A 12,435-nucleotide genomic window follows, 5' to 3' on the forward strand; every position below is an offset into this window, starting at 1 on the left:
AATCGATGCTGCTTTCACTGGGGAAAACAAAACCAAAGAAAAGGAAATAGTGGATGGAAAGGGCGGGTTTGCTTTATTGTAAATGTTAGCGTAATACAGGGTTATCTACCCACATCTAATAAACAAAAGTTTCCACGCGCGCCTAGCTTTTCTCTTTTTTTTTTTTCGGGCGAAGATTAGATTTTGGCGCGCACAGAAAGCGGCGTAAGCGCCAGTTGCTCGACATACCTGCGTGGCCCGTGCGACGAAATAGGATTGCAAAAGTTTCAGTTACAGTAAATTATACAAAAAATCTACAGTGGTAGAAAGATTTATGCTTACATCTCGTTTAACGTTTAACGCGACATCAATGCCTGCAATCATTATGTTTTATACGAACCACACGTTCTCATGTGATACGTGCGAAAGTATTCAGTAAAATTACCGGTAAGATTTTCGCGGACAATCTCATCCATTTCTCTTACATTGTGTGCTGAGACTGAAACTTTTTATCACGGGCAAAGCTTTGTCGCACGGCTCAAACAAACATAGCGAGCACCTGAGCTTCTTGCATATGCCCTTATTAAAACACACGAAAGGACTCCAAAGCACACTTCACTCTGATTGGGCAGAAAAAAAACAAAGATTTTCTGGCACCAATCAGATGCCAGAACGACTGCGACCGTTTGGAACTAGTCTTGTAAGACAATGTCCCCAGGGGCTCTTCTGCGCTTAACTTGAAATCGACTCACAGCCGCGGGGTCTCGGAGGATGCGTTATTTTTAGTTTGAAAGAAAAATATTGTAACGAGACGGAGTTCACGTATCACTTGGATTGTCGATGCTCCCATGCATTTTCACCAAATGAATCTTGCATTTTATGCAAATTATGTGATTATTTCGAAAAAAGAACTTTGGGGAAAATCGAGATTGATAGGGCAAATGAGATTTATAGAAACTTTTGGAGAATTTCCGATTAGATATTTAGGCATTTTTTCGGGATTTTTGTACCTTGGCTTAAAAAGCAGGTTTTCTTATATTTAGTATAATTGCTCCGGTGATGGTAGAGGTGCGTATACTCTGATTGAGCAAGGATTGCGTCACATCTCGCGCTAGGAGATTATGGCAGGGGCACTAAATTTCAAAATTGCTACTTCGCGATTTGGTTAATGTCATATAGAAAGTGATTAGATAGTTTATAGGGATAAGATATCATAGAGAATACCATCACACGACTGCCATAATGCTACAAAATTACGTGAACAAGTTCAACCGAGAGAATATAAAAGGACAGGGAGAGACAATCGGGACGTTGGTAAGGATATGTCCAGGCCAAAATCAATGTCAAAAGGTTGTCAATGGGGGTACACGAGTCTTGTTTCGCTCTGCTTTTGGCGTCTGAACTGCTTTTTTTTTCTAGTAGAAACTTTAAGTCACGCAAAGAAAGCTATTAGTGGTCGTTACTTCAAAAGGATTAATTATTGTGTACCTAATTATCTTAATGATAGCTTAAGATTATTAAGTTCAGTACATTCACGCAACACTAGATTTTGTAAATACAACTTTTTATTACCTAAGTTTAAAAGGGCAAGAGAAGGAGGGAAAACTTTTCTAGTTTCTGCCATAAAATTATGGAATCAGTTAAAGCCTGAATTAAAAAAGTCTAATACACTTAAGGCCTTTAAAGACAACGTATTTAAATATTATTATGATGACAAATCATGCTTAGCTCATTTTAATCGGTAAATTTTATTGATAGTAGTTTTATATATTCTTACTTGTTTATATTATCTTGTATTATATATTTTATCAATTAAATATTATTTGTAATTAGCTAAATTTCTATTTATATTTGTAATCTTTTTTTTTTTTTTTTTTTCAATATATTAATGATTCTATTGTATTTGCATTTATATATTTATTGTAATTAAGAGGACCACAAGTTTATTAGTGTTTGTGCACTATCACGTGCTATCCTCAATAAATAAAGTCTTATATATATAAAGTCTTATATATATATATATATATATATATATATATATATATATATATATATGTATAAAGATCAGATACAGAGATCCTAGAAAACACATTCCCTTACGAAATCCTGTCCATGAAAAAAGACATATCCCGAGGCCCGGACCATAAGCTTCCCTCTCTGTCCCATTATTTTCCCTTGGTACAATATTAAGATAATTCCAGAACTGATACAGAAAATTTGACCATTTTTAAACTTGACCCAGAATTACATATTCAGGATTGCAACAATATGTTTTGTACAGGGTGGTCAAACGCGTGTCACTTCTGGTACTGAATCTGCTCGGTACCATACGCGAGGTGAACCCTTCAGACTTAAAGATGATCTGCATCTGATTTCTCCCTACAATAGAACTGCTGAATTGTTCATCAAGACCACGAGACTAACGAAACTGATCTCTCCCCAACCTTTAAAGCTTTGACTATTAAACAAATTCACCGTGTCAGTGCCACAGGGAATGTATAGAGGATAGAAAGGAGAATATGAATGCTGATGTTAGGGTGTAATGCATGAGTTAAACTGAAATGTGTTTGATAATTTTTGATCAAATGTTCTAAAACAAGAGAACATGAACCGCTGATATTTTCTTTTCTATAATGATCTTATTATAGTAGCTTACTCTCAGAAATCTGCAACTAGTAATTCTTTCATTTTAAAAAAGAATATCGACATTATTTTTACAATTAGCAACTCACTTAAACTAGAAACTGGGTTATTTGGTGATGTCAACTAAGTTGAAATTGTAAATTGGCCACCGTAAAGAGTTAAAAAGTTGACGTTTCGAGGGTTAGCCCTTCGTCAGAGCGAAGGGCGCTCTGACAAAGGGCTTTTAACTCTTTACGTTTGTCAATTTACAATTTCAACTTAGTTGATATACCCAATTTTCTTGTTACCTCCACCAACGCGGCACCACAATTTCTTTAGAAAATTAGGCTCTTTATTCATTAAAATAGAAACTACACTCATATCTAATATCTAATGTAGGTTACAGCTGGTAATTGTACTCTTCCTGTTGAGGATTCACTTGTAGTGTAGTTAAAAGATAATTATATACATGAAAAATTACGCGTCTCTGATTGGCTGAAGACGAGTGCATTGTTCATGTAACTTGAGGGCGAAGTTGTAACACAAGTGCAAATTACAAATAGCGCGCGCTGTCAAAATTTCGTCCGTTTTGACTTCGTGTGATGCTTTCTTATTGCATATTTTTATAGCACTGAAAAGAACCAGAAGTTGTACAATGACGCCGCCACGACTTTTGTCGGTACGACTCTTTCCGGCACAACTCTTTCCGGCATGACTTTTTCCGTTCATATTCCCGCCCTCTTGGGCCAAAATTGCGTTAAAATGCTCTACACAATATTGAACGATTCTTAATGTGATCAACGAATGCTGTAGAATTTAGAAGTCACGTATTATTGTTCGGTGCTGCTGTTGGGTTTTTCCTGTAACCATCATTGTGCGACGTGAGAATCTTCTTTCCTTGCCATTCGCTCACGAAAGAAGTCTTCTTACCATCAAAATCCTCTATCAAAACCCGGGACACCTCCGGTTCAAATGCCCCACCCCACCCAGGCAAGGTTCAAATTCCCCATCCCCGGGCACAGATGACAGTCAAATACCCGTGGGTTGTCGGGGGTGGTAATGCTTTCTAATCAGTACTCATATTTCCGAGACAGAATTCATATTTATTCATCATCTTTTTACCCCCTCCCCCCGCGAAATGTTCGTTTGATACTACTAGTTCAGGCAATCGCGGTTCGATTTTGCCCCCACAAAAACTCAACGGGTGCTGAAACGCTGTTCTCATTTCGTTGTAGATGAAAACGAAGACAGTGGAGATTACTTCGATTATTGGGAAGAGTATATGAAGAGATTCCATATCTTAATGGAGGTTAGTGAGTACTTAGAAGTGATCTCTCCTACCAAAAAAGCCCTCACATTGAGTTTCTTGTTTAATTAAAAAAAAAAAAAAAAATTCACATTTAAATTCATCGAGGATGACACTTCTGCCACTCCGGTAGTGTGTTCTCATGAATAGTCAGGTTTAATCGGCTGTTTAGGAATGTAAATCGCTAAGAATAAAGTTACCGTGGAAATCATAAGCTTCCTTTGCTCAACTTCAATATTCTTCAGGATCCTCAAAGATCTCATTCTTTTTAAAAGGAAAATGGCCGGCATCCTTTCAAATACGGAGTTGGGTCACGGCGACGTATTCATAAAGAAAAAAAGATTCCAGAAGCTGTCCGTACGAAACTAATGATGCTGCTAGACATCGCGTCCAAGCCCGGAAACTGGAGGGATCTGGCTGAAAGATTAGGTGCTTCTTGCTTAAATATACAATTCCTTGAAAACCGTCGTCATGAGTCACCAACGCAACACGTCCTTAACGTATTCCAAACAATGAACAAGCCTTTAACTTTTCTGAGGGACATTTTCATTGACCTTGACCGCGACGATGTTGTTACTGTTTTAAATTACGAGATAAATCTTTTCCGAGTTGGCCGCTGAACAGGAAATGAGCCTACATTCCTCCCCCGCTCCTCCTCGACGAAGTCGATGGATCCGCAATGGATGTAAAAGACACACGAAAGTGTTAATTTAAGGCTCTTCGTTGACCTTAACCGCAACGACATTGTTATTGTGTTGAATTACGAGATTAATCGATTCCGAGCAGGCCGCTGATTATGTAATGAGCCCACGACCCACCCTGCTTCTCGAAGAAATAGAGCTTGGATCTGAAGTAGATGTAAAAGACACAAGATAGTAGTAACTTAACGCTCAGTGTAGTCCTCAAATTGTTCTCTTCATAAGAGATGTATAGTCCCAATGTCATACTGACGATGTTAGCTTGTAACTATGATCGCACTGAAATTCAGTGTCACTGGGAAACTCCCTCACTGATGCGGTTTTCAGAGAGGTGCTTGGAGAGAACATTTTCGGTAGAGAACTTTAAATGGTTAAAGTTAAAAAAATATTTTTAATAATACAGCTGTATTGACGGCGGGTAAAAAAGTTATCATCGAAGAGACAAACATGTACATAAAATGATAGATGCGATAGAATTTTACCAAAAAGATTTTATAAATAAACAATTAGGATAGCAGCAGAATAAGCGAAGAAGCGAATACAAATAAATCAAATTTAAACGTTAAGGAAGTGAGTATTTATCTTGCCTACAAACTGTCGCGTTGATTGAAATTATTACAGCTTCCTCGAATGTGATTGGAAGAGGAATCCTTAATATTTCAGTGTAGTCGGAAAGTTGGTTGTAACCGGGCAGTTACAGCAGCCAATCACACTGAGTATATTGTAATGAATCTAAAATTGATCACATTAAGCTTAGCAACCACTTACCACCCAAAGCTGGGGGTTTCCAAACCTGGAGGATTGCAGGTCCACATCAGGACGTAATGTCTTGCCTATCCCTCAACCTGCTTTATTAAATAAACTATGATGATGATGATGATGATGATGAACACATTGAATAATGTCTTTGCTGCAGATATATTCCCGAAGTCCAACATATACAAGCACAGATGCAGATAAAATTCCGAATTAATTTATTTTTTCAAAATCTTAGCTTTCATGAAGCAGCCAGATCGTACCATGCGAAAGGTCTGTCAAAAGAATACGCTAGGGAACTGGTGTATCTAAAAAATAGTAATACTGCGGCACATTCGGTTGATAACGACATAAATTACGCAAAGATTCAACAGCTGCATGTTCCTATACGTACATTGAGAAACATATCTCTGAAGTCATTTTCTACGGGAGAAAAAGTATACTTAAAAACGGAGGAAATAGCGCACGCACAGAATAAAATATTGCCTTTTGTAACACAATCTCATCCGGCTTTGCCAAACCTCAACAACATGCAGATCGGGGAATTGGCATCTTAAAACTTACCCTTCATATTTCATCGCAAAGGAAAGTAATTAAGAGATATCCTAATAAGAGCTTACCTTTGAGGGCAGCATATATAAAACTGCTAGCAAATGGCAGGAGTCACACATGCCCTCTGAACACCATCGGTCAACTGCCTTTTGATTTCCGGCTTACAGGCGGGTCAACCTACACTAAGTAGAGTTATCCATTGATCAAGTGACTCCTTTATTGCTCTCATTCAACTGTCCTTCATTCAGTGATCAAGATAGTAGATTTACCATACAATACTCCCGATTAGTTAAGTTACCTTTACTTAGGAAAGTAGATTTACAAGACGATTGAGTACCTGTAAGAAATGTCCTCACAATAGTAACGCAATACAGAAAACACAACAACCGTGGCGAAGTGCACTGTGGTTAAAAGCTGCAATGCATTCTGGTAAAAAGTGATAAGATCGAGAATTCGCATCCCCAATATACTTTTCAATATACTTTTCGATCTCATGATCTGCATATATGTGCATCCCCAGTGTACTTTTTTGCTGCTCGTTCGCCACACTCGCTGCACAGCAAAAACCAATCAGAACGATCCTACTTATCCAAAGACTGCCTTGCCAAATAACGAAACCACCCAGCTTTAGAAAACAATAGTAGTTTTAAATTATTTCGATACGAGAACCGATCTTCCATGCTGCTCTTCCAAAACTAGTCAAGGTTTGTCACCACCAGAGGCGTCAAAGACACAGTAAATTTACCAAATACAGCTAAGAATGACAGCTAAATGATTGAAAAGTCTAATCATTTCTCTTTACCCGTGGTGGAAAAATTCTACATTACACCTGGACTCACTTTGGACAGAAAATTGGCTGGGTGACCACGCACAAGGCAGGGCTTTTTATTGACTAATATTTCGTCTTTATTTACATAATCCCAAAGCGATTTCGCTCGGACGAATGGCCAACGCTCGAAACGTCAGCTTTACTTGAACTTTTTTTGGTGGCTTTTTCTCTTTATCAACTCAGTGAAATCCAATCTCATGATTTGCATATATGTGCAAGCTGTTGCGCTGTATTTTCAGAACATTCGAGCACTTCGCGGAATTTTGAAAGTTTTGTTTAGGCGGCGAGATAACTAAAATGTTTATTTTTGCTAATTTAAGTCAGATGATTGCATCCTTAAGTGCAACATCGGTCTGGATTTCTCACCCGATCATATGGGACTTCATCTTATATTAGGGTTTTTGTGATGAAATTGGCTCTTTTTTCAATCGAAAATATATATCCTTCGCATTACAATGACCTGGAATATTTCCTTTAGTGCTACCAATTCCGGTCTAGATCATACAGACGCGCTATCTATTAATTCAAGTTACTGTTTACTTTCACATCACGCATCTCTAGGAATCTAGCGGCTTTTTGACAAAAACGAAAACATAAACTGTCGTCCTGACAAAACGGACTGACACCAATATTAAAAATGGTCAAATGCACGCTGCGATAGGTGTTGGTCTGAACAATCTGACCATTGGGAAGAAACATTTTACATAGATCATAAATAATTGTCACTGTGCTTTACACTGACAACGATTTGCTCTGTTTAATAGTTAGAGATATAAGCCAAATATTACATCATGCACTAAACCGAACAGGGCCTGTTGGTGAAGCTGATATGAGTCTGATATCTACGGGTACGCGAATCCTTTGACAACCCCATTAGAACAAAGTCTACATATTCTTTAAGCTATTCAACTTTGTGAACAGATGTCCTGTTTGTATAAAACATCCTAGACACAAGTTTTGAAATGTTGACTTAAATTCTAATCTAAACTAATTTTGAACCGAAACCTTTAATTCAATCTCAAATTTACATTGATTTCTGACAATACCTTCGCTCCTAAATTCTAGATAACAGTCAAGTAAATCTGAGTTGGATAGTTTTTAGTTACTTTTGGATTCTTTACGTCATAGGTTTTCCTCGGATAATGATCCTATCGTCAATCTGTTTTTGGTTCCATTTCCTTTCGTGTGACAAGTCAAACATCGCATGTTTTTTGTTTTCCTTTTCTTCTTTTACAACTATGGAGCGACCACAATTAGATTAAATAGATGCAGCGCTCAAATCTTCATGATCAACGTATGTTTTGAAATCAGAATTGCCAAAGTCAACAGCAAACGTAAACAAATCGATCTGAAACGATATACCACAGCCTTGTTCTACACAAAAATCGCTCTGCTGTTACCTTCGTTCCTATCAAGTATACCAACTGAGACGTGTCCTCTAAGGGTGACGGTGATACCTCGGGTAGAAACCTGTTCGTTTGCGGCGAGTTCAATGCTTCGAACGAATTCATGTTTGTCATCTTTTAAGGCGTAAACGGTAATTTTTACGCAGTGTCCTGTTCCCATAGAATTTTTACAGGGCACAGCCACAACTACATGATTAAGTGCATGGTAACAAGAAATGGAAGGCCTCGATCTATCGTTACAAGGTTCTTTTTGTTCATCTACATTAAACTGGAATGAATGTCTTCCATTTGGAAAGAAGACGTGAATGGTTAGAGAGCAATCATTATCTTTGTCCAAGACAAGAACCCGGCCATCTCCGGCTACGGTCAAATCTTGTGAACATTTCAAATGTTGTTCCCCGAAGCTGTGCATGAACTGCCCCTCTTTGTTGTAAACCTCCACGATGCTCTTGGTAAAGTTTTGGTCAAAAACGTCTGCTGTCACGAGAACTTCGTTTTGTTTGTTCAATGTCATTCTTAAGACTTTTCTGGGATCTTCTTTGAGAGAAAAACAATGTAACATAGACTGTTTCTTAAACACATATACTTGGTAGCATGCCATCGCTGACTTCTCCATCTCAATCAAGATATAGGCGTTGTCACTGTCATCGGTAGCTACATCTGCAATGCTTGAGACTTTGTTAGGTTCGCCACTCGGAGGACACGGAAATGAGTACTGGAACTTGCCAAGGCGATCGTAAACTTTAACATCGCAGTCCCATTCGTCGCCAACAATGATGCGCCCCTGCGTGTCTGCAGCAATGCCCTGTGGTATTTTAAGTTTGTTATCTTTTCCATCTTCTTGGCCAAGCGTCAAGGGCTGGACAGAAAACTGCTCCATGTCTAGTCTACCCAGAATTTCGGCGACTCTGGAGTCATGCAGAGGATTTATTGCATCCTTTCCCTCGCCGATCAAAGGTAGCGAGAGCAGCTCTCCGCCTTTACAGATCATCGACATGACGTCGTAAATGGCTCGATTTACTTGGCAAACAGAAGCGATTATCTGCCTGCGCTCTTCCTTACCAAAGAGAGGTCTGCGGAAGCCCTTCGTTAGCTCCTTGCCAAAACTTTCCTGCACTCTCTTCAAGGAGTGCAGATCTTCAAGACACAGTTTGCATACCGCTAGGGCCTCTTGTGGATGATCCACGTTTTCGAGAATTTTTGCTGCAACGCGAATGGCAATCGCTTGAACGCGATTCAAGGTGCTCAGAGCTTCATTATTAAACGCTTCTGTTGTTTTCAGGCGGGCCTGGTGAAAATCTTCTTTTGCAGTCAGTAGCGCTCTTTGGCCTTCCTCATCTAAATTTGTCAGTTTGAAGTCTTGTAAACTCCGGTAAAGTGCACTCGAAAGATCTGTTGGTGATTCTCGAGACCTGTCTATCTGATTTTCTACAGACAAATCTGCGGTTACCTGTGCTGTTTCTGTGCGAGAGTCGCCTCTTTGCCTTCTTTGAATTTTGAAAAGGGAAAGTACGCCCTCTTTGAACAAAGTAATGCTTGTAAGAAGATGTGATTTTGCGAGTGCATCCAACTGGAACTTTATATGTTCGATTTCACGAACGACCTCTTCTTCCTTCATCATTTCGGTGGTCCTCCGAGCCTTTTTCATAAGCAAGCTGACAGCAGTGTCAAACAGATTTTTCACGTCTGAATCCATAACGTCTCTTGGAAAATAACTTTAATAGCCTCTGAGCTCAGATTTCGCAAGTGTAGTGTGTTTTAGTGGAAAATGTCCTTAATGCATTCGATGCAACAATTCAAATAGAAAATCGTTGCTGACCAATCGCTATATGTCGCAACAAAGCTTCCATTCTATTGACTTAACCTTCATTTAGAAGGTTTAATTAGCAATAACAAAAGACGTGTCATATTCGTCAACATTATTTTGCACAAATTGCAGCCTAAGTCGTTGGTATTCAGCTTGTATCAAGTGAAAAAAGCCAGAAATATGATAATACACAAATTTTGGAGTAAACTACAGCTGAATTTTTAGAGTTCAAACAGCTCCAGACAACCATGGGTCAGATTTATATTTGTTGGCAGATAATGCGGATGGTGTCTAACCGAAACAACAACATTCCTGAAATAAGCGTCGCTCCAGAATGGGTGTGCCAACAGATCAAAATATGATCTTTACGTCACTGCTAGAGGACCGAATAGTGGAACAGCTATATTCTTTTGGATCAAAAACGAATAAATGTGATACAAGAAAGAAAGAATGCTAAGGTATCTGTAAGATTCTTGACGCGCCTTCGAAACAACGGTGTCCGAAAATGAACACCCCTTCATTTACTCAAACGCACTGGCTCGTTTTCTAACAAATGTTGCAAGTAAATTGATGTATAATCTCCACTTTGGATGCTGTTTTAGCAAAAACTGTTTACAAGACACGTTTGGCAGAGATAATAAAAACCTTCAATGGTCCCTCTCATCGCCCTCAAACATTTTCTAACTCCTCCTCAATAAGAGAGAATGTCTAACTAAAGATAATTAATCAATAAAGCTAAAGCAAACTAAAAGGGCGATTTTAACAAGTTAGGAAGGCTTTCGATCGAGACAAATTCTTGATAGAGCGGCTTCAATGAATTTTTGATAGAATTTCTTCAGTCAAAAGCCACCTTGTGTCTACATGTATCGTTGGAAAGAAAGCTGCCCTGCATTTGACTATTCGGCTAATTGTTGCAACAAATGACAACAATTTCAGTTCATGTATGACTCAATTACCTGTTAACAACAAACAGAAGCGTTTGATGTCAAATTTGACTCTACTCGGAGAGAGTGACTATTCCTTTACAAATCTCAGATCGAAAAGGGAAAAAAGCGATGTCACAACCTTACAGCTCCCTCAGTAACAAGATCACTGGAAATATGGGGAGGGTAAAGTTGGAGTCATACTTATCAACAAAACTATGCAAGATATATGCCTGGGGCTATATTCAGGGTCATATCCTGTTCACTTTAAAAGAGTAACGTTGAATTTTTATTCAAACTTGTAATGGCCCGATTTTTCAAAGCTATAGGCACCTGCACCGTTCAAAAACGACTTTTGTTCTGCGACTTTGGAGTTCACTTCAAATTAATTATTTGTAAGAGTCTTGAGGAAGCCAGGAAAAATTTCGAGAAGGCTTGTGACAACGCAAAGGCTTTTCTTAATAGTGGAAACCTTCCAATGGCTGAGCAGATTCTTGCTGCAAATATTGTCGTCTCGGCTGCCATACTGACAAAGATTAAAGATCCTTCGATGGCATTACAGGAATGTAAAGTTTCGATTGAAAATCTTAATAAAAAAGAAAACGTTAAGGAACTTTTTAGACGAATCCTTAAAAGCGGAAAAAAACTTTCCATCAGTGGCAGCGACCAAACGAACTGTTTCTTGGGTGTGTGCCACACTAATCGCGGCGTTTACGAAATTAGCCGAATTGCTGAAATTGCTAGCAAACTCGATCCAAATGATTGGATTTGGCCCTTTATTGAGGTGGAAAAGAAGAAATTTGACCCATTGCGCGACATGAGTTCTTGAAACGCTTTCTAACAACCCTAATATGAAGCATTGTTGCTTCCCATGGTCATTTGGTAGAGACCTTGAGAAAGAAAAACAGTTGAAGATTGCAGAGGACATTGCCATAAGCAAAGAGGGACATTTCATAGTAGTAGACAAAGGTGATCAGATGGTTAAAATTTTCGACGAAAAGGGCAGCTTTTTGCGCTCTTTCCAACCACTCAGTCGTCGGTTGGCTGACGAAGATGTCTGTGGGGTAAGCACTGATCATGAAGATAGTCTGTTCGTGCTTATCAAGATAGATAAATATCACCACGAAGTCCGTGTGTTTGATCAATACGGTAACTTGAAAAGCAGGTTTCACTTGAGGGAAGGATCATTACGCTGCTCACTGGTCACCAATGACAAAAAGGAAATCCTTGTTATCAACGAGAACCCTGCATCGGATCGATGTGTGGTGGAACTATACTCGTGCAAGGATGGCCAGCACGTCCGCAGCATTGAGCTGGACGACTCAGCGGAGCCCAGTGAGCCTAAAGAGTCAAATGGATTAAAGAGTCCAAGAGGAGAAGACCCAAAAGAGCCCAAAGCTCAGGAAGAGGCAGGATATGCTAAAGGCACACCTAAAGGTGTCAGGAAATCTAAAGAGTCTGAAGACAAAGACCCAAAAGAGCAAACGAGGTCCCAAGAGTCAAAGGCCCTCTCGAAACCAAAAGATATCGCTATTACTGATAGTGGAAGCGTGATGG

At 39.1% G+C, this 12,435-nt stretch overlaps 1 protein-coding gene across 1 annotated transcript; it reads right to left on the reverse strand.

Moving 5' to 3' along the window:
- Positions 1-7,730: 7,730 nt before the first annotated feature.
- On the reverse strand, positions 7,731-10,518 carry LOC111331507 (uncharacterized). Its single transcript, XM_022936629.2, has one exon. It carries the CDS (start codon positions 9,842-9,844, stop codon positions 8,117-8,119), a length of 1,728 nt encoding a protein of 575 aa, XP_022792364.2. The 5' UTR covers positions 9,845-10,518; the 3' UTR covers positions 7,731-8,116.
- Positions 10,519-12,435: the final 1,917 nt, after the last annotated feature.

Source organism: Stylophora pistillata, chromosome 12, assembly GCF_964205215.1.
Source record: "Stylophora pistillata chromosome 12, jaStyPist1.2, whole genome shotgun sequence".
NCBI classification, from domain to species: Eukaryota; Metazoa; Cnidaria; class Anthozoa; order Scleractinia; family Pocilloporidae; genus Stylophora; species Stylophora pistillata.